Source organism: Coregonus clupeaformis, chromosome 2, assembly GCF_020615455.1.
Source record: "Coregonus clupeaformis isolate EN_2021a chromosome 2, ASM2061545v1, whole genome shotgun sequence".
Taxonomy (NCBI): Eukaryota; Metazoa; Chordata; class Actinopteri; order Salmoniformes; family Salmonidae; genus Coregonus; species Coregonus clupeaformis.
The window spans coordinates 20,917,494-20,939,465 of record NC_059193.1 but is presented as its reverse complement, the minus strand read 5'-3'; the positions used below and the strand labels follow the sequence as shown (position 1 = coordinate 20,939,465).

At 49.3% G+C, this 21,972-nt stretch overlaps 1 protein-coding gene across 1 annotated transcript; it reads left to right on the top strand.

The window, feature by feature from the left end:
* Positions 1-16,582: 16,582 nt before the first annotated feature.
* Positions 16,583-21,220, top strand: LOC121546902 (early growth response protein 1). The gene is made up of 2 exons (XM_045205957.1): positions 16,583-17,474; positions 18,353-21,220. The coding sequence occupies exons 1-2, from the start codon at positions 17,264-17,266 to the stop codon at positions 19,780-19,782; spliced, it is 1,641 nt and encodes a 546-aa protein (XP_045061892.1). The 5' UTR covers positions 16,583-17,263; the 3' UTR covers positions 19,783-21,220.
* Positions 21,221-21,972: the final 752 nt, after the last annotated feature.

The following is a 21,972-nucleotide window of genomic DNA, read 5'->3' as shown; positions in this document are numbered from 1 at the left end:
TTTTTCAAAGACTGGGCATTTTTCCTCTCAGTGTGTAGGCTAGTCTCCCTGAGGCTCGCATGGCAGCCCTCCATTTTTCAATTTCCATCCAGGTGGCTCCACAGCCGACTTACACCACAGGTGAAAACCACACCGTCAGTACAATGGGAGAAATGGCCCCAAGCCGCAGGTGTGAAGTTTAAACCCATACAGTACCAGTATGTAGTGTATCTATATCTAAATATATATATATATATATATATATATATATATATCCTCTCTCTGTCAAACCCCCGCTAGCAGCAGTCAAAAGCCTCAACCTTCCTCCATCCATTCTCTCTGCTGATAGTTCACAGCTATACCTGGTGAGTGACAGGCGGCTGTGACACACAGCCCTGGTAATAGAAGGCAATTATAAGCCCTGGCGAGAGCCTCGACAATGGGGAGAAACTTTCATAAAGCCTCCCTCCTCCTGGGGCTCCCGACATCCACACACAGTCAAATTAATTACTACAAAACATCAGACAGCACGCAACGCACACAGAGACAAAACTCCTGGAAAGGAGGAACGACGCAGCGGGTGTATGAAGAAGAAAGAGAAAAGAAAGGAGTAAGAAAGAAAGGAAAGACATGCGGATCCTTTCCAAAATGTTTTCATCTAAATAAAGAAGCCAAAGACAACAGACGACTCGGGTACCTTGGAGACCAGGAGGACTGTTTCTCCATGGCAACCACCGGTGGAGTGTGTGTGTGACAGTGCCGCAGTGTGAGGGTTTGGACTGAGAATGCTGTCTGGGAATGCAGAGAGAAAGAGAGCGAGAGAGAGTGAGAGAAAGTGAAAGAGAGAGGGAGAGAGAGATGGAGAGAGAAACAGAACGAAAGAGAGACAGTAGGAGAGAGTGAGTGAGTGAGAGAGGAGAAAGGAGAGGGAGAGAGATGAGAGAGAGAGGAGAAAAGAGGGGGAGAGAGAGAGACAGAGAGAGAGAGAGAGAGAGAGAGAGAGAGAGAGAGAGAGAGAGAGAGAGAGGAGAGAAAAGAGGGGGAGAGAGATGGAGAGAGAGAACACACCAAGAGAGGATCCATCTAGCTGTATAGCCATAATGAAAACACAGCCTGTCACAGTTCGAACAGAAAACTGGACTTAATGGACTTTCTCTTTGAACAAGTCACTGGGAGAAGATGTATTTTTATAACGCATTATGACAATAAAAGTGTTGATGTTTCCAGTGGTACATATCCCAATATGCTCATAAGCAAACATCTCTCTAGCGTTGCCATGGTGTTGTTCCCCTGTTGTGTTGTGTTGTGTTGTGTGAGAATAGGACCATGTGGCCTTCATTGGTGCTCTGATGTAATTGTGTTGTGTGATCTGTTGAACGCTAGGGTGTGTGCTGGGGACACACAGGTGTGTGCTAGAGTGTGTATGGGAGCGCATTTGTACCTGAGTCTATGCATAATTGTTTGTGTGTGTACCTGTGTGTACATGTCAGTAGGTGTGTGTTTGAGTTCTCGTTCTGTTCGCTCTGTATTTGTATAGCAAGGCAAACACAAACAGTGGTAGACGTGGGTCAGTGTGTATGTGTGTGGGTGTTTGTGTGTGTGTGCGTGAGTGCGTGCGTGTGTGTGTGTGTGTGTGTGTGAGTGCATGCATGTGTGTGTCACGGTCGTCAATGAGCGAAGGAGACCAAAACGCAGCGCGTTGAACGAACATGACTTTATTAGAGAAAAGTACACGAACGACAAAAACAATAAACCAAGACGACTAGTGAAGTCCACAGTTACAAATACTGTACAGGAACAAAAACCCACAAAACCAAGGTGAAACCACACAGTATAAATATGGCTCCCAATCAGAGATAACGAGCCGACAGCTGACACTCGTTACCTCCGATTGGGAGTCATATGACTAATCAACATCAAAACCAAACATAGAAATGAAACAACTAGATCCCACATAGAACTACACCCAAATGAAAATGACAACCCTGGCTCACTACTAAGAGTCCCGGAGCCAGAACGTCACAGTACCCCCCCCTAAAGGCGCGGACTGCGACCGCGCCTCACAACCCCACAATAGGGGAGGGCTGGGTGGGTGTTGCTCCCCGGAGGCGGTTCCGGCTCCGGGCTTGACCACCACCCCACTATAGTTACTACCCGCTTTCTTAACCTCCTCCCAATTGTCTTGTTTTGTACGCTTTGTACAAAATTATAAAATGCAGGACGACAGGATATTTATAAACGTAGCTCTTTATTAACTAGCTATAACGTGCATGTCCATGTGTCTCTGGCCATGATCATCTTAGAATGACCTCACCACCTGGGTGGTCTTAACCAATCATTGCACAGTATGATGCATCCAATTACAATTCAGTATGGTTACACATATGAATATTACACCAATGACCACCCTCCACTTAAACCCACCTGGATTAAGGGGCAGCACCGGACTAAGAGGCAGCACCAGGATAAGGGGCAGCACCGGACTAAGGGGCAGCACCTGACAAGGGGCAGCACTGACTAGATGGCGGATCCTGGCTGGCTGGCTCTGGGCGGATCCTGGCGGGACGGCTCTGGCGGATCCTGGCGGGACGGCTCTGGCGGATCCAGGCTGGACGGCTCTGGCGGATCCTGGCTGGGACGGCTCTGGCGGATCCTGGCTGGCAGAAGGCTCTGGCAGATCCTGTCTGGCCGGAAGGCTCCTGGCTGATCCTGTCTGGCAGAAGGCTCTGGCTGATCCTGTCTGGCAGAAGGCTCTGGCTGATCCTGTCTGGCAGAAGGCTCTGGCTGATCCTGTCTGGCGGAAGGCTCTGGCTGATCCTGTCTCTGGCGAAGGCTCTGGCAGATCCTGTCTGGCGGAAGGCTCTGGCTGCTCCTGTCTGAGCGGAAGGCTCTGGCTGATCCTGTCTGGCGGAAAGCTCTGGCTGCTCCTGTCGGGCGGAGAGCTCTAGCGGCTCCCGGCCCTGGGGACGGCTCTGAAGGCTCATGGCAGACGGGGCGGCTTTGCAGGCTCAGCACAGACGGGCAGTTTCCTGCGGCGCTTGGCAGACGGACAGTTCAGACGGCGTTGGGCAGACGGGCAGTTCAGGCGCCGTTGGGCAGACGGGCAGTTCAGACGGCGTTGGGCAGACGGACAGTTCAGGCGCCCGTGAGGGCAGGCGGCAGACTCTGGCCGTCTGAGGTGCATCGTAGGCCTGGTGCGTGGTGCCGGAACTGGAGGTACCGGGCTGAGGACACGCATCACAGGGCTAGTGCGGGGAGAAGCAACAGGGCATGCTGGACCCTGGGGACGCACATAAGGCCTAGTGCGGAGAGCAGCAACAGGGCATGCTGGACCCTGGGGACGACATAAGGCCTAGTGCGGAGAGCAGCAACAGGCCGGGCTGGGCTGGCGACGCGCACCGTCTCCTGGTGCGGGTGGCCGGAACAGGCCGGGCCGGGCTGGCGAGCGCACCGTATCCCTGGTGCGTGGAGCAGGAACAGGCCGGGCTGGGCTGGCGACGCGCACCGTATCCCTGGTGCGAGTGGCCGAACAGGCCGGGCCGGCTGGGCGAAGCGCACCGTATCCCTGGTGCGTGGAGCAGGAACAGGCCGGGCTGGGCTGGCGACGCGCACCCGTATCCCTGGTGCGAGTGGCCGGAACAGGCCGGGCCGGGCTGGGGGCGCACCGTATCCCTGGTGCGTGGAGCAGGAACAGGCCGGGCTGGGCTGGCGACGCGCACCGATCCCTGGTGCGAGTGGCCGGAACAGGCCGGGCCGGGCTGGCGGGCGCACCGTATCCCTGGTGCGTGGAGCAGGAACAGGACGGGCTGGGCTGGCGACGCGCACCGTACCCCTGGTGCGAGTGGCCGGAACAGGCCGGGCCGGGCCTGGCGAAGCGCACCGTATCCCTGGTGCGTGGAGCAGGAACAGGCCGGGCTGGGCTGGCGACGCGCACCGTATCCCTGGTGCGAGTGGCCGGAACAGGCCGGGCCGGGCTGGCGAAGCGCACCGCATCCCTGGTGCGTGGAACAGGAACAGGCCGGGCTGGGCTGGCGACGCGCACCGTATCCCTGGTGCGAGTGGCCGGAACAGGCCGGGCCGGGCTGGCGGCGCACCGTATCTTGGTGCGAGTGGCCGGAACAGGCCGGGCGGGCTGGCGAGGCACACCGTGGACCTGGTGCTTGGAGTAGGAACAGGCCGGTCCGTACCGGGAACACACACCACTGGCCTCAACCGGGGATCAGGAACGGGCCGGACCGGACTGGCAACACCCATCAGTCTCTCACGCCGTGCCACAAACACTCCCTCCTCTACTCGCCAATGGCTCCCGTGACCTCCGTTAGCCTTCTCTCCTTTTCTCCCTGTGGCAGCCTCCTGCTGCCCAGCCGCCTAGCCATGTGCCCCCCCAAATTTTTTTGGGGTTGCCTCCCGTCCTTCCGACGATGGCCCTGCCGATGCCGTTGCTCCTCTCGCCGCCGCCTCTCCACCGTCTGCTCCATGGTCGGCGATCCATACCATCCAGGATCTCCTCCCAAGTCCAGGACCCTTACCGTCCAACAGTTCCTCCCATGTCCAGACCCTTTGCTCCTGGACGCGCTGCTTGGTCCTTTATGGTGGGTTTTTCTGTCACGGTCGTCAATGAGCGAAGGAGACCAAAACGCAGCGTGCTGAACGAACATGACTTTATTAGAGAAAAGTACACGAACGACAAAAACAATAAACCAAGACGACTAGTGAAGTCCACAGTTACAAATACTGTACAGGAACAAAAACCCACAAAACCAAGGTGAAACCACACAGTATAAATATGGCTCCCAATCAGAGATAACGAGCCGACAGCTGACACTCGTTACTCCGATTGGGAGTCATATGACTAATCAACATCAAAACCAAACATAGAAATGAAACAACTAGATCCCACATAGAACTACACCCAAATGAAAATGACAACCCTGGCTCACTACTAAGAGTCCCGGAGCCAGAACGTCACAGTGTGTGTGGAGAGGGGTCGGCATGAGTTTGCTAGCCGACTGTCAGTAGGTGAGAGAGGCACATGAACCTGTTTACTACCTTTGGCTGCTCTCTCGTCACCCACACAGTGTTAAAACACCATAGACATCACTCACACAGTGTTAAAACACCATAGACATCACCCACACAGTGTTAAAACACCATAGACATCACCCACACAGTGTTAAAACACCATAGACATCACCCACACAGTGTTAAAACATCATAGACATCACCCACACAGTGTTAAAAGACACCATAAACATCACCCAGACAGTGTTAAAAAACACCATAGAACTTACCCACACAGTGTTAAAACACCATAGAAATCAACCACACTCTCCTCTGTGTCTTTCAGTCAGTTTAGTTATATTTGATCAAACTCATGAGTTGTCCTACATTTCTCCAGGGACAGGAAGTAATTCCCTTTACACCAGTGACCTCCCACCCACAACCGTCAGTCTTTCCCCTTCTTTCCCTCTCCTCTAGCCTCGTGTAGGTACTTGTAAAGGGACGGGCCCAGGTCAATGGTAGTACTGGATTAAGGAGCAGGATTTATAAATACTACAGACGTCTACGTTCCTTGACGGGAAAGACATGACTGGTGTATAATGCTTACATTAAGATGGGGTGAGAGTTCAGTGGACAGACAAAAGGAGGGGGAGAGAGAGAGAGAGAGAGAGAGAGAGAGAGAGAGAGAGAGAGAGAGAGAGAGAGAGAGAGACGCAATTGACAGTTACAAGCACTGTACACGTCAGGCACGAATACATTTCTACACCTCCACCTGCATATAAATACATGGCAATCAGGACACACAATCAGCTAGCCATGCACGTTAGAAAAACTACAGAGTGGTGATGTAGTCATTCACCTCTCACCCATGACCCTAACTGACATCTAACCCCCATGTCCAAACTTCTAAAAACCCACTGTCCCATAACTGGACTGCTTCTGACAGTTATTCATTAATTTAGTCCCCGTTCTTCCTGAAGGACAACGGCTGTCGTTAGTGTTGTTTGTCATCTCTGTTGATGGGATGAGAATGATGGGAATGATTATTGTATGTTTTGGGGGGTTTATGACAGCGGCTGTCTTCTCCTCCTCTTCCAGCTCTGTAGGCTATCCCTAATCGACCGCCTCTACTGTGGGAGGAGGATGAGGTAGGGGGAAGAGTGAGAGGATGGGGGAGAAGAGGGGGATGTGAGGGAGAGGAGAGAAGAGTACCTGGCGTACCTGCCCTGAGGGCCACCTGTCAACAACCTGCCGACAGCCTCTCTCTCTCTCTCTCTCTCTCTCCCTTTCTCTCTCTCTCTCTCTCTCTCTCTCTCTCTTTCTCTCTCTCGCTCTCACTCTCCCTTTCTCTCTCTCTTTCTTGCTCTCTCGCCATAGCTCAGCTCAGACAGTGTGAAACAAACAACTCTCACCTGTAAAGAATTCAAATCTCTGTCTCTCTAAAGCTTTAGAAAAGTTGGTCGTTTAACACAAACAGACAAGAACAGATTTTTTCTAATGTCCTATCTAAATCAGAAGCAAAATAGAGCGTTTTTTTCTCAGACAACCTCAGCTGGAATGTATATCTGTGTGTTTATGCACATATACACTAAATGGACAAAGGTATGTGGACACACCTTCAGATTAGTGGATTTGGCTATTTCAGCCACATCCGTTGCTGACAGGTGTATAAAATCGAGCACACAACCATGCAATCTCCATAGACAAACATTGGCAATAGAATGGCCTGTACAGAAGAACTCAGTGACTTTAATGTGGCACCTTCATAGGATGCCACCTTTCCAACAAGTCAGATCGTCAAATTTCTTCCCTGCTAGAGCTGCCCCGGTCAACTGTGAGTGCTGTTATTCTGAAGTGGAAACGTCTAGGAGCAACAACAGCTCAGCCGTGAAGTGGTAGGCCACACAAGCTCACAGAACGGGACCGCCGAGTGCTGAAGCGTGTAGTGGGTAAAAATCATCTGTCCTCGGTTGCAACACTCACTACAGAGTTCCAAATTGCAACGTCAGCACAAAAACTGTTCGAAAGGAGCTTCATGAAATGGGTTTTCATGGCCGAGCAGCCGCACACAGGCCTAAGATGCGCAATGCCAAGAGTAAAGCTCGCCGCCATTGGACTCTGGAGCAGTGGAAACGCGTTCTCTGGAGTGATGACCTCAACCCCATCGAACACCTTTGGGATGAATTGGAACGCCGACTGCGACCAAGGCCTAATCACCCAACATCAGTGCTCCACCTCACTAATGCTCTTGTGGCTGAATGGAAGCAAGTCCCCGCAGAAATGTTCCAACATCTAGTGGAAAGCCTTCCCAGAAGAGTGGAGGCTGTTATGGCAGCAAAGGAGGGGACCAACTCCATATTAATGCCCATGATTTTGGAATGAGATGTCCGATGAGCAGGTGTCCACATACCTTTGGCCATGTAGTGTATCTCTCTTGGATCTAACATTTCACCTACTCAAGGTGGATCATCTTTTTAAATAGCAGTAGACTGGTGACTCCAAATGGTCAATAGCAGTAGACTGGTGATTCCAGATGGTCAATAGCAGTAGACTGGTGACTCCAGATGGTCAATAGCAGTAGACTGGTGATTCCAGATGGTCAATAGCAGTAGACTGGTGACTCCAGATGGTCAATAGCAGTAGACTGGTGACTCCAGATGGTCAATAGCAGTAGACTGGTGATTCCAGATGGTCAATAGCAGCAGACTGGTGACTCCAGATGGTCAATAGCAGCAGACTGGTGACTCCAGATGGTCAATAGCAGCAGACTGGTGACTCCAGATGGTCAATAGCAGTAGACTGGTGACTCCAGATGGTCAATAGCTCAGGTGTTTCTAAGACTTATATAAGAGTGCGTGTGGCACACATGCGCACACACACACAGGCACTCACGCACACACACACAGGCACTCACACACACGCACTCACACACCCCTATATCTCCTCTACCTCTCCATTCTCTCAGTGAGCGTCAGGGTCCAAGGATTGTACCAGAGTGATAGCATGACTGATAGCTAAATAAACCCACTCCACATAAACTCACTCCACACAAACACATCTGGACTGGCGACTGACTGACTGGGGACTAAATCAAATTAACAATTCCATACAGATTGTGAAGACATTAAAAACACACAGAGACAGAGGCCTGGAAGTCTGGAAGTGTCTGTCTCCTACAGAACACGTGAGTGATGAGTCACAGCCAGACATGTTCACTAGAGCAACAAACCAGTAGCTTAGCCTGGGTGTCTCTCTGTCTCTCTCTCTCTCTCTCTCTCTGTCTCTCTGTCTCTCTGTCTCTCTGTCTCTCTGTCTCTCTCTCTCTCTGTCTCTCTCTCTCTCTCTCTCTCTCTCTCTCTCTCTCTCTCTCTCTCTCTCTCTCTCTCTCTCTCTCTCTCTCTCTCTCTCTCTCTCTCTCTCTCTCTCTCTCTCTCTCTCTCATACCAAGCCATTATTACAAAGTGGACCTAGCTGGTTCCAGTGAACATGACCAATAAAGAGCTTTGTCCTGGAGCGGTCCAGTGGAACGGTCTGAAAGCTTACATGCAGTCTGCTGAGTCTGGTCAAACTCTCTATGACCACTGTATCCTGGTCCAAGTCCACTACAGTCTCTCACCCACAACGGAGAGTCTGGGCTGTGAATGTTGACCAGAACATGGTGAGCTACTGGTTGGGTAAGGACATCAGGGAGGAAGGCTGGCTGAGTTCAAAGGTATTAGTCTGTTGTGGTGGGAGTATAGGAGGGCTATAATGTCTATTGGCTTTAGTTCCCCTCACACATACAGAAACATGACAGAGCTAAGCTTTCCAGGAAGAGGGAAGAGGCCAGCTACACCCAAGAACTGACCGCAACTACAATATCTATCAGTGAATGGTGCAGTTTATTAAAACTCTGACATGTTTTGACCGTAGTCTTTGTAAAAGCTTGTCAGAGTAACAGAGCTAACTTCTGTGTCAGGTACTGTGTCATGGAGTCTAACTAAACTACTTCCAATGTGGTGAGAAGACAACGCACATAGCTTATACAGGTTGTTAGGTTTTAAAGTCACAAAAGCCTTACAGTAATACACTACTGATAACCTGGTGGGGTTGGCCATCACCTCAGGTAGGCTACAGCAGACACTTGTTTGTGACGGATAAAAAAACAAGTGTTTGTGACAACCTTTAAATGTTACAGCCATCCACCTCCCTGATATAGCTTTATATTAGCCAGGGGAAGCCCCAACTCATACCAATGCTGATGATTCATCTCCAAAGGTCAGGGGTCAGGTCTTTTGTCATCCACATCAAACAAACAATTGTGGGGCGCGGTGAGTCACCGTTCTGCCGATCCCAGGGGTGCAAGGTGGGGGCGTGGGAGGTCTGGTTGCAGCCTCCTGGGCTTTGACGGGTAAATGTCTCTCTGTCACCCATAACCTTCAGAAGACAGACGAGAGCTGCGCGATAGCGATGGGACACAGAGCGGCAGCTGTGGTTCCACGAATCACAGTAATATTGTACACATTCATTCTCCCAAGGACAATCTGGTGTATATGGTACGCCTACACTTCAACAGATATAGAAAACCTCAGTTTGTCCTAAAGGGGAGGAGAATCACTTATGAACATTCCACTTGAATGTAAGGCCAGAATTCCAATGCTATGAGTCCAAATGCCTCAGATCAAAGTGCAAAGAATGTGATGTCGCTCAAGATTACCTGGCACTGTTTTCACTGCCTCTCTCTCTCTCTCTCTCTCTCTCTCTCGCCTGGTGTTGAACTAGGTGTTGAACTAGGTGTTGGCCTGGTATCGGCCTGGTGTTGGTCTGGTGTTCGGGTTGCTGTTGACCTGGTGTTGGTCTGGTGTTCGGGTTGCTGTTTGTCTGGTGTTTGGGTTGCTGTTTGTCTTGTGTTGGCCTGGTGTTGGTCTGGTGTTTGTCTGGTGTTGGCCTGGTGTTGGCCTGGTGTTGGCCTGGTGTTGGACTGCTGTTGGCCTGCTGTTGGCCTGCTGTTGAACTGGTGTTAGCCTGGTGTTAGCCTGGTGTTGGCCTTGTGTGGGCCTGGTGTTGACCTGGTGTTGTCTGGTGTGGGCCTGGTGTGGGCCTTGTGTGGGCCTGGTGTTGACCTGGTATTGGTCTGGTGTTGACCTGGTGTTTGACTGATGTTGGCCTGGTGTTGAACCGGTGTTGGTCTGGTTTTGGCCTGGTGTTGGTCTGGTTTTCGGGTTGCTGTTGGCCTGGTGTTGGCCTGGTGTTGGTCTGGTGTTGTTCTGGTGTTGTTCTGGTGTTGGCCTGGTTTTGGCCAATGTTGGCTGGTGTTGGCCTGGTGTTGGCCTGGTGTTGGCTTGGTGGTGAACTGGTGTTAGCCTGGTGTTAGCCTGGTGTTGGCCTTGTGTGGGCCTGGTGTTGGTCTGGTTTTCGGGTTGCTGTTGGCCTGGTGTTGGCCTGGTTTTCAGGTTGCTGTTGACCTGGTGTTGGCCTGGTGTTGTCTTGTGTTGGCCTGGTGTTGAGCTGGTGATAGGCCTGGTTTTGGTCTTGTGTTGGCCTGGTGTTTGTCAGGTGTTGGCCTTGTGTGGGCCTGCTGTTCGTGTTGATGTTGGTCTTGTGTTGGCCTGGTGTTGGTCATGTGTTCGGGTTGCTGTTGAACTTGTGTTGGCCTGGTGTTGTCTGGTGTTGGCCTGGTGTTGGCCTGGTGTTGGCTTGGTGGTGAACTGGTGTTAGCCTGGTGTTAGCCTGGTGTTGGCCTTGTGTGGGCCTGGTGTTGGTCTGGTTTTCGGGTTGCTGTTGGCCTGGTGTTGGCCTGGTTTTCAGGTTACTGTTGACCTGGTGTTGGCCTGGTGTTGTCTTGTGTTGGCCTGGTGTTGAGCTGGTGATAGGCCTGGTGTTGGTCTTGTGTTGGCCTGGTGTTTGTCAGGTGTTGGCCTTGTGTTGGCCTGCTGTTCGTGTTGATGTTGGTCTTGTGTTGGCCTGGTGTTGGTCATGTGTTCGGGTTGCTGTTGAACTTGTGTTGGCCTGGTGTTGTCTGGTGTTGGTCTGGTGTTGGCCTGGTGTTGGTCTGGTGGTCGGGTTGATGTTGACCTGGTGTTGTTCTGGTGTTCGGGTTGCTGTTTGTCTGTTTTTCGGGTTGATGTTTGTCTTGTGTTGGCCTGTTGTTGGTCTGGTGTTTGTCTGGTGTTGGCCTGGTGTTGGTCTGGTGTTGGCCTGGTGTTGGACTGCTGTTGGCCTGCTGTTGAACTGGTGTTAGCCTGGTGTTAGCCTGGTGTTGGCCTTGTGTGGCCTGGTGTTGACCTGGTGTTGGCCTGGTGTTGGCCTGGTGTTGGTCTGGTGTTGGCCTGGTTTTGAACTGGTGTTAGCCCGGTGTTAGCCTGGTGTTGGCCTTGTGTGGGCCTTGTGTGGGCCTGGTGTGGGCCTTGTGTGGGCCTGGTGTTGACCTGGTGTTGGTCTGGTGTTGGCCTGGTGTTTGTCTGGTGTTGGCCTGTTGTTGGCTAATTTTGGCCTGGTGTTGAACTGGTGTTGTCCTTGTGTTGGCCTGGTGTTGGCCTTGTGTTGGTCTGTTGTTGGCTAGTGTTGACCTAGTGATGGCCTGGTGTTGGCTGGTGTTGGTTTGGTGTTAGTCTGGTGTTGGGCTGGTGTTCAGGTTGCTTTAAACCTGGTGTTGGGCTGGTGTTAAACTGGTGTTGAAATGGTGTTGGCCTGGTTTTGGTCTGGTGTTGGCCTGCTGTTGACCTGGTGTTGGCCTGGTGTTGGCCTGGTGCTGGCCTGTTGTTGGCTGGTGTTGGTCTGGTGTTGGTCTGGTGTTGGTCTGGTGTTGGTCTGGTGTTGGCCTGGTGTTGGCCTGGTGTTGGCCTGGTGTTGGCTTGGTGTTGGCCTGGTGTTGGCCTGGTGTTGGCTTGGTCGTGAACTGGTGTTGGCCTGGTGGTAGTCTGGTGTTGGCCTGGTGTTGGCTAATGTGTTGGCCTTGTATTTAACTGGTGTTGACCTGGTGCTGGCCTGGTGTTGAACTAGTGATTAATTCCGGCAGAAGCCTGGTATTTGCTCCACAGTGTGGGGATGTGAGGATATCTCTCTTTGTGCCTTCTCTTCCTCTCTCTCCCCCTCTTTCTCATTTTTGCTTCTGTCTTGCTATTCCCTCTCTCCTTCTCTCTATCACCTTTCTCGTCTTTCTCTCCGTCCCTCTCGCCTGTGTTTCCATCTCTCTCTCTCTCTCTCTCTCTCTCTCTCTCACTCCTCTCTCTCTCTCTCTCTCTCTCTTCTCTTGCTCCCCTCTCTCCTCCGCTGTCTCTGGCAGATTGGGACTTAATTCAATATTAATCTGCGCAACACGGTGAGGGCATGAGGGAAGGCCTGCTCCGAGGCTGGCGCTGAGGGACGGGGATGTGGTGGGTGTGTAGTTGAGGGCAGAGCCTCCCTCCCTCCCTGCCGGAGAGCTGGGCACTCATCAGACGAGGACTCCTCTGGCTGGGCTGCGTGGGCAACGATGGGGAACACACTTGCTAGAATTAACCGGCTAACCCACACCCACACACATAAACACAAACACACGTACGTGCGCACGTACAATCGCAGCACGCAGGCACACACACGTCCACCCCCTCCATGCATCAGTGAGTAATACAACAGCTCAGTTCATAGTGTTTATCATCTTTATTACTTTATGACTTTCTTCAGAGTTTTCCATAACCTGATTTTATTACATTGTCATCAGATGATGAGTTTCCTCATCTAGTTTCTTAGCTGCATGTATTTATCGACCTTGGAAAGTGATGCATGACAGCCTCAACAGACACAGACAAGAGTTTGGTTTGGTTTTTGCCTTGAAGCCCTTACAGCAAATAATTACTGTAGATACCTCTCCTGGACCAGCCTTGTACAATGTTTGTTACATTCACACAGACACTCACAGACACTAATGGACACTCTCACTAAACTATTGCAACAAAATCAGCCTTGGAAAAAACACAATCACAGCCATTCGACTCTCAAGACATTTCAGAGTCCATTGTAGAACTATATGGCTACCTCCTCTCTCTCTCTCCTCTCTCTATGTGGGCTATGTCAGGGATGTTGTGTTGTGCCTGCTCTAGACCCATCCAAAACCATTTGACTCTCTACAGTCTTTTTATAATGGGTTTTAGAACTCCAGGTACACTAAGTATCTAGGCTTTGTTAGTGAGGCTGGCAGTGCCAGTCCTGGACCATCCATAATATATGACACACTCTAATGGGGGTAAACAGAGAGAACTCACCCCAGGCGGGAAGGGAAACACTGGGGAGAGAATCCAAACCATGGAGTAAAAATGTACAGTACACTGGGTGCTGGGTGCCAAATGGAACAACAACAGCTTGTGAGGAGAAGTTTGTGTGTTGGGTGTGTGTGTGTAATTGAAGTACCTCGAGGCCTACTGGACTACTTACACGTCCATTTGTGTTCCACAGGACCACCTCCATGTACGAGCCTCCCTGGAGACAACCTGGATAGTAATTATCAGGACCACCTCCATGTACCAGCCTCCCTGGAAACAACCTGGATAGTAATTATCAGAACCACCTCCATGTACCTGCATCCCTGGAGACAACCTGGATAGTAATTATCAGTACCACCTCCATGTACCAGCGTCCCTTGAGACAACCTGGATAGTAATTATCAGGACCACCTCTATGTACAAGCCTCCCTGGAGACAACCTGAAGAGTAATTATCAGGACCACATCCAATTACCATTGCTAGCTAGATAGCTTGCTAAAACGGTTGCTTAGCAAGAAACATCTAAGAGATTGTAAGAAGATTGAGAAGGTAAGAAAACATGATATTAAGATATTGTGAAAGCACTTACGAACTATCTAATAAACTTCAAGAAGGTCATGCGTAAAAGTGTTTTGTGAATCTGGGCCCTGGATAGTAATTATCAAGACCACCTCCATGTACCAGCGTCCCTGGAGACAACCTGGATAGTAATTATCAGGACCACCTCTACGTACAAGCCTCCCTGGAGACAACCTGGATAGTAATTATCAGGACCACCTCCATGTACCAGCCTCTCTGGAGACAACCTGGATAGTAATTATCAGGACCACCTCAATGTACCAGCCTCCCTGGAGACAACCTGGATAGTAATTATCAGGACCACCTCTACGTACAAGCCTCCCTGGAGACAACCTGGATAGTAATTATCAGGACCACCTCCATGTACCAGCCTCTCTGGAGACAACCTGGATAGTAATTATCAGGACCACCTCCATGTACCAGCCTCCCTGGAGACAACCTGGACAGTAATTATCAGGACCACCTCCATGTACCAGCCTCTCTGGAGACAACCTGGATAGTAATTATCAGGACCACCTCAATGTAAAAGCCTCACTGGAGACAACCTAGAGAGTAATTATCAGGACCACATCCAATTACCAGCCTCCCTGGAGACAACCTGGATAGTAATTATCAGGACCAACTCCATGTACCAGCCTCCCTGTAGACAACCTGGACAGTAATTATCAGGAGACAAGGCCAAGATCAACCTGGATAGTAATTATCAGGACCACCTCCATGTACCACCATCCCTTGGAGACAAGGCCAAGATCAACCTGGGTAGTAATTATCAGGACCACCTCCATGTACCAGCATCCCTGGAGACAAGGCCAAGATCAACCTGGATAGTATATTAGAAAGTGTGGTATTGGGATATCAATAGAGATACAATAAGGGTCATAGAAGTTGGTGAGCATGGACATAGGGGTTACATTTATTGAATGTTCACCACCAGTGGGTGGAAGGGAGAATGCATTGGAAATTGAACAGATTACTAGACCTACTGATAAAAATTCATGGCGCAGCAACCAATTTGGGCAGTTATTTCACTCTTTACTAACTGCAAATGTAATATTCTTCTGTAACATTAGTTATATTTACCTGGAGTGGTACCTTCTTCAAAAGCGTTGAAGTCTCACCCACGCACTGCACTTCTCTCCCCTTGGCCTACACTACACACGGAACCATAGAATGTTTAACAATGAGCTTGCCTGCATAGCTCCAGTCAGCATCGGGCCGGGGGAAACACATATCGATTTTCCGTCAGAGCCATCGAGGAGTCCGAGCTCCCAGGCCTACTGTGGTGCTGGAACAGCCAGGGAACATCAGTATCCCGCAGGCGGCCTGGCAGCGTTTAGAAGCGGTTTGTTAATGTGGCCTATTAGCTACGTGAGTGACAGAGAGATTCCCCGAGTATCGAGCCGGGGAGGCCGGGTACACCCCGCAATTAGACGGATAGGAAAGCCCCGGCCCAGCGCTTCGTCAGCATCCGCGGGCGTCCGCCATCATTCATCAATGACAAATAGGGAGATAGAGAGAGCATCTTCCTAATGTTAAGCAATAGCAGGGGTTGCAGATAATGAGTGATGAGTAATTTAGCAGTCTATAGACGACCTTGTCAACACTCGATTTGGCGAGATGAGAGACTTAATTGTTTATTGCTTGAAAATTGTTTGTGTTATTTAATTAACTGTCCCGCCGGTCAAAGTAATCTCCATACGGTGATAACTACTCTCAAGGGCTTGAACCATTTCATTTCCAGCCAGGCAAGCAGACAGAATACAACGCACTTAATACAATTCCCAAAACAAATTGAAAAAAAACATAGGCTATATTCACATATTGCCTAACCATGACCCATTCTTAAAATATGCATTTTGCCTGCAAAGATTTAAAAAAACATTATGTAGGTCATTTGAATTTGAGTTTTACTGACACGCGACACTGGCATCATTGCACAGGATTTCCCGCTGTCATCCTGGAGGAATCAGCTGTCTGGCCTTTTTGTTTCTCTATTCCTCCCAACTGTCAAATCGCTAATGTCTAACTAAGGCATTCATTGATGCGGTAGATGATTGTGTTTGCAACTAAATTCTTTAAAAAAGTGTATTTTTCCATATCATGACTGTCTCTGTGCGCCTTTTTGTGCGTAAACGGGATGGGTAGGCTGGCTACGAAAATATGCATAGATGCATGAATGTATAAAACTGATGAACCCGTCTTATAATGCAAGATTGATAACATGTTAGCTATATCTTTTTTATGAATATACTTTATGAGGCTGTTTTTGTGCTCTCATGTGTTGATGCAAACTGCAAATGCATTAACACAATACAACTGAGACCCATAAACGAGTTGCTCTATTTATGACATTTCCGTTTAGAGCATTCAAAGCTGAAATGTCTCAGCTTCTATCTAAAATGAAGGCTACAGTGTTTTTGTTGCTGGTTTGGGTGAGGCTGCATTGTTGAGGGAGGATAGGGCTGACATTAGTTATTGTAAGGAGCAGAGGCTGCGCTTGAGCTGCTCTCCAACCTCTCTAATTTCGCTGCTGCCAAGCGCCGATCAGCACTACCTCAGGAAGCTCCAAATAAGGGCAAGGAAATGTAAACCAACCGGAATAGGTCCTTGTGTAGTTACTACCTTACATGGCATGGCAGAGCAGGGTTTTCCGGCAAGCGATGCCTGCTGCACAGATGGGAAATCAGAATCTAAACTACGTGCAATCGGGGAGAGAGCAAGAATTATGCCTCGTTCTCTAGCAGGGATTCTCATATGAAGATGCATCGATTTGGGGCTGAGGAAGAGTGGGTATCTTCCCGCGATTTATTGCACTGGCTCAATATAAACTCTCTTCCCTCTCCTTTTCCCCCAGGCTAATGTCATGTGTCCTCCGCTGCAGTGCCTAAATATGGGCTTCCTCCACTCCATATATGGACATCTACGTCACAGAGAGAGGGTATATAAAGGAGTCAGAATTCTCAGCGCAGGAAAGACAGCCCTCAGTGCCCAGAACAGCCAATGCAAGAGCAGCGATAGACAGATACTCACTCACATACTGCACTATCTCCCTAACCGAAAACAATTTACAGAGAAAGTAAAAGTGAAATCAAAAACAACAACAACACATTATCCAAAAAGCCAGCACCCTAATTGGATTCAACCAGTGAAAAGAAACAAAATATATGAATGATTACTTATCACCCATTTTAGGGAATGAGTAAAAGGGACACATCTGATCTGAATGATATTTTCTGAAAGAAAATAAAAAAGTGGATTTTACTCATCTTGGACAAAAGGAAGAAAAATACAAGAAGACTTGAAGAACCAGAAGAAAGAGGGAAATCAAACGGAAGAGAAGAAAATATATCCTCATCCTCAGCAGCAGTAGCAGTCTGACCCTGCTCCCTGAGGTGGACTGGTGATTCCACTCTGCCCAGCCTCGCTGCACTCCTCTTCAGCCTCCAGCACAGCCTCAGCCCCCTACAGGTCCACATCCCTGGAGGATGGCTGCAACCAAGACAGAGATGCTCCTTCCAGCCCTGCAGATCTCAGACCCCCTCAGCTTCCCCCACTCTCCCATGGATAACTACCCCAAGCTGGAGGAGATGATGATGCTGAGCTCCGCTGGGACCCCCTTCCTCTCTGCCTCAGCGCCCGAGGGAGCAGGCTTCGGATCGGGGGAGCAAGGAGAGCAGTATGACCACCTTAATGGAGGTAAGTCTCTCCTTGGTCTATTGTTGGATGGAATTGCTTTACTGTAATGTATGATAGACAGCTGCTGCTTTGCTGTGTGCAGTAGCAGAATGCATGGCATGAAACAGTTGTTGCATAACTTAAATCATTATTTGTGTTCAGCTGGCAATTATGATTTCAATTTCAACTTAGAGAGAAGACCCTAAATATGTTGAATATGTTCTTTGAATGAGATATGTCTAATTCTCATGATGGTTTGATATGGAATTTAAAAAAAGAAAGAAATGAAATATAATAAAGCAGTTTAATTTATGATAATTGGAAATACATAACTCAAAATGTTTTAAGAAATGTAGAATTGTGTAAATTAAATTGTAGCTCTTCATTGAATGGTATTTGTACTTGAGCGTGGCTCACTCATTGCATACCTTTAGAGATTCTAGAGCTCAATTTTAATAGCATTCTTAAAACCAGCTGAACTGCAGTTTCAGTAATCAATACCTTTGGCTATGTGGCTGACTTCAAGAGCTTGGTGTGTGTGTGTGCCCGCATACATGCTTGTGTGTCTGTGTGCGCTTGTGCGAGTGCGTAACAGAAATATATATATTTTTTAATGGATGCATGCAGATGGCTTGGGTTGACTTGCAAGACATCTATGTTTTGGTTAGAGGAGGAAATGGCTGGTGTGGGAGTTTAGGGGTGGGAAAGAGCTGGGGTTGCTGGGAGGGAGGGAGGTTCTTGCTGCTGTTAGAGAGGAGAGGGGCAACACTGTCCACCTCTCTGGCAGGATTCTCCTCTGCCTCCCTCCCTCCCTCCTGAGTCCCTCCTCCTCTCTCTCTCCCTCCAGCATATTGACAGGTTGATTAATGTCCTGTCTCTCTCCCTCTCTCTCTCTGCAGATACGTTACCTGATATCTCCATGAACTGTGAGAAGTCGATGGCAGAGCAGAGCTACTCCACCCAGCGGCTGCCTCCCATCTCCTACACCGGCCGCTTCACCCTGGAACCAGCCACCAACTGCAGCAACAGCCTGTGGGCCGAGCCCCTGTTCAGCCTGGTCAGCGGGCTAGTGGGGATCAACCCCCCCTCCACCTCCACCCTGTCCTCCTCCGCCTCTCAGACCGGCACCTCTTCCTCGTCCCCATCCCCTATCTCCTCCGTCACCATCTCCTCTCAGAGCTCCAGCCTGAGCTGCTCTGTCCACCACAGTGAGAATAACCCCATCTACTCAGCTGCTCCTACGTACTCCAACACCAGCTCTGACATCTTCTCTGACCAGGGCTTCCCCATCCCCGCGGGGGGATCGCTCCAGTACCCCCCTCCAGCCTACTCCAACGGCAAGACATGTGGCTCTAGCTTTCCTGTGCCCATGATCCCTGACTACCTCTTCCCCCAGCAGCAGGGGGAGATAAGCCTACTACAGGATCAGAAGCCCTTCCAGAATGGGTCTGGCCAGCCCTCCCTCACTCCCCTGTCCACCATCAAAGCCTTTGCCACCCAGACAGGCTCCCAGGACCAGAAGAGTGTCTACCAGTCCCAGCTGATCAAGCCGAGCCGCATGCGCAAGTACCCCAACCGGCCCAGCAAGACACCGCCCCACGAGAGGCCTTACGCCTGCCCTGTGGAGACGTGCGACCGCCGCTTCTCCCGCTCCGATGAGCTGACGCGCCACATCCGCATCCACACGGGCCAAAAGCCCTTCCAGTGCCGCATCTGCATGCGCAACTTCAGCCGCAGCGACCACCTGACCACGCACATTCGCACGCACACTGGCGAGAAGCCCTTTGCCTGTGAGATCTGTGGACGCAAGTTCGCCCGCAGCGATGAGAGGAAGAGGCATACCAAGATCCACCTGAGGAAAAAGGACAAGAAGGCGGAGAAGGGCGGGGTGGCCGGGACGGTGGCAGTAGCAGAAGCACCAGTATCAGCCCCCTCCCCAGTCTCTAGCTACCCCTCTCCCATCATCTCCTACCCTTCCTCAGTCTCCTCCTACCCCTCTTCAGTCACATCCTGCTACTCCTCTCCGGTCCACACCTCGTACCCCTCTCCCTCCATTGCCACCTCGTACCCCTCTCCCTCCATCGCCACCTCGTACCCCTCTCCCTCCATCGCCACCTCGTACCCCTCTCCCTCCATTGCCACCTCGTACCCCTCTCCCTCCATCGCCACCACCTACCCCTCTGTCTCCATGTCCATGTCCAGTCCCTTTCAGTCCTCCATGGCCTCCTCCTTCCCCTCCTCCGTAGCCTCCATCTACTCCTCTCCGGTCCCCACCCCGCTATCAGACATGCATTCCACACTCTCCCCAAGAACAATCGAGATCTGCTAAGCAATAGAAAGAGAAAATGTACTTTTTATTCTCTCCTCCTCCTCCTCCTCCTCCTCCTCCTCCTCCTCCTCCTCACCACACCGTACAGTCTCTTTGAGGGGAGAAATCAGCATCAACAGACTTATTCCCCTTCTGAAAAGCACTTTTCTGCCTGCTCCCTCTGCAAGCTCTGTTCAGTAAATCCTCAGATTCACCTGAAGAAGAGATTAAAACACAGGTCAAGGACCGGGCAAAGACAATATAGAACACATAAAGGGATTTTCTCCTCTCAGTTGGTAAAGCAAATGCAGGGCTTAAAACAAGGCATATTAAACTTTCTAGAGCCAGAGTTGAAACAGGTGAAGACAGGTTGGTCGTTCCTATGAGTGAACACACAGAGACAGACAGACAGACTGAACATCCAGTCGTCCTGGCACTAAGGCACTAAGAAACAGACAGACAGACAGACTGAACATCCAGTCGTCCTGATACTAAGGCACTAAGAGACAGACAGACTGAACATCCAGTCGTCCTGATACTAAGGCACTAAGAGACAGACAGACAGACTGAACATCCAGTCGTCCTGGTACTAAGGCACTAAGAGACGTTATATGTATATTGTACTTGTGCCATGTTTTCTTATATTTTTTCGCATTATTTGGTACCATTGATGTGAAAAACGTATTTGCATATTTGAAGTCAGCAGGGCCATATTTTATATTCTAATACTTTCTCTATGATGATGTAGTGATGACAATGATGTGATACATTATTTACTTTGTTTGATGACGAACTAAGCACTTAAGTATTCAAGCATGTGTTAATAGTGATGTTAGTTTCTATTGTTTCGTAAATATCATCCACTGGTACTAGATTTCTCTTTCTCACGTCATGTGACATATCAGTCTGTTACGTGGACAAAAACACTTCACGTAAAAAATCAAAAAACAATACCACCGTTCCTGTTTTTGGTGCCTTTATGTGAAGCCTTGCTGATGTTTTGACATGTCTGCGTGCAAGAGAGGATGCGTTGCGTCTCGCCTTAAGGGTTGAAGGGATATTTTTGTTACAGAATGGAAGTCATGTTCAGACTCTGAAGAAGTAAAGAAAGGGACATGATTATATGAGGGCACCGCTTCATTTTTTTTTACAATGTAAGCAAAGGAGAGAAATTATTAACTATATTTTTGTAACTGTAAATGTAAATATCCACGTCTTCAAGTTGGAATGTTGTAGTTACCTACTGAGTAGGCATGGGATTCTTTTGTATGTTATATACATGCGGTTCATTATTTGGTGGTTTATCCTTATTTTGTATTTGTGTTTGTTAAACCAAGTGACTGTTTCTGGCTTCTCAACACATTGAATGCGCTTAACTGCCAATGGGATATTTGATGTACAAGATATCCTCCCAGAAATGAAATATAAATAAAATATAAATATATATGTATAGAATTTCCTTCCATATCTCATCACTGACTGGTTTCAAATATTTCCATTGGTACTTAACAAAAATCCTATTGGAGCATCTCATTGCATTTCAGTGTTCATATCTGATCCTGCATCCTCACCCATCCCTGCAGTACATTTACATTTTAGTCATTTAGCAGACGCTCTTATCCAGAGCGACTTACAGGAGCAATTAGGGTTAAGTGCCTTGCTCGAGGGCACATCGACAGATTTTCACCTAGTCGGCTCGGGGATAGTAGCCTATAGCATTTACATGCACATCTAATGTCATAATCCTACATGTCAAATGTATGCTCTATGAGTGGATTTCCCCACAGTTCCCACATCATAGGGACCTTTAACTGAAGATAATTTACCCAGCATGATTTCATGGTCACTATATTTAGCGTTGTTCTCCCGTTGAACCCTCATATCATTGACAATGCAAATGCATGACTCCCATGCCTAACTAGGCTGTATGAAGATGGGGACTTGCTATAGGATTTCATGCTGCTTTGAGATATTAGTCTAATCGATATATACCTCGTCCTTAGGGTAATTGCACATGAGCAGAAGTGTGTGAACGAGATTCAAATCATTCAAGCGATAGAGGCCTACTCATATTGTTTTTAGATTTTGGACATGGATTGTGTATGTATGCCATTCAGAGGGTGAATGGCCAAGACAAAATATTTAAGTGCCTTTGAACGGGGTATGGTAGTAGGTGCCAGGCGCACCGGTTTGAGTGTGTCAAGAACTGTA

Coding starts and splice junctions, on each gene's coding strand:
- LOC121546902 (XM_045205957.1), top strand. CDS start 17,264: ATGGCTGCAACCAAGACAGAGATGCTCCTTCCAGCCCTGCAGATCTCA. Junction 17,475..18,352: donor GTATGACCACCTTAATGGAG/GTAAGTCTCTCC, acceptor CTCTCTCTGCAG/ATACGTTACCTGATATCTCC.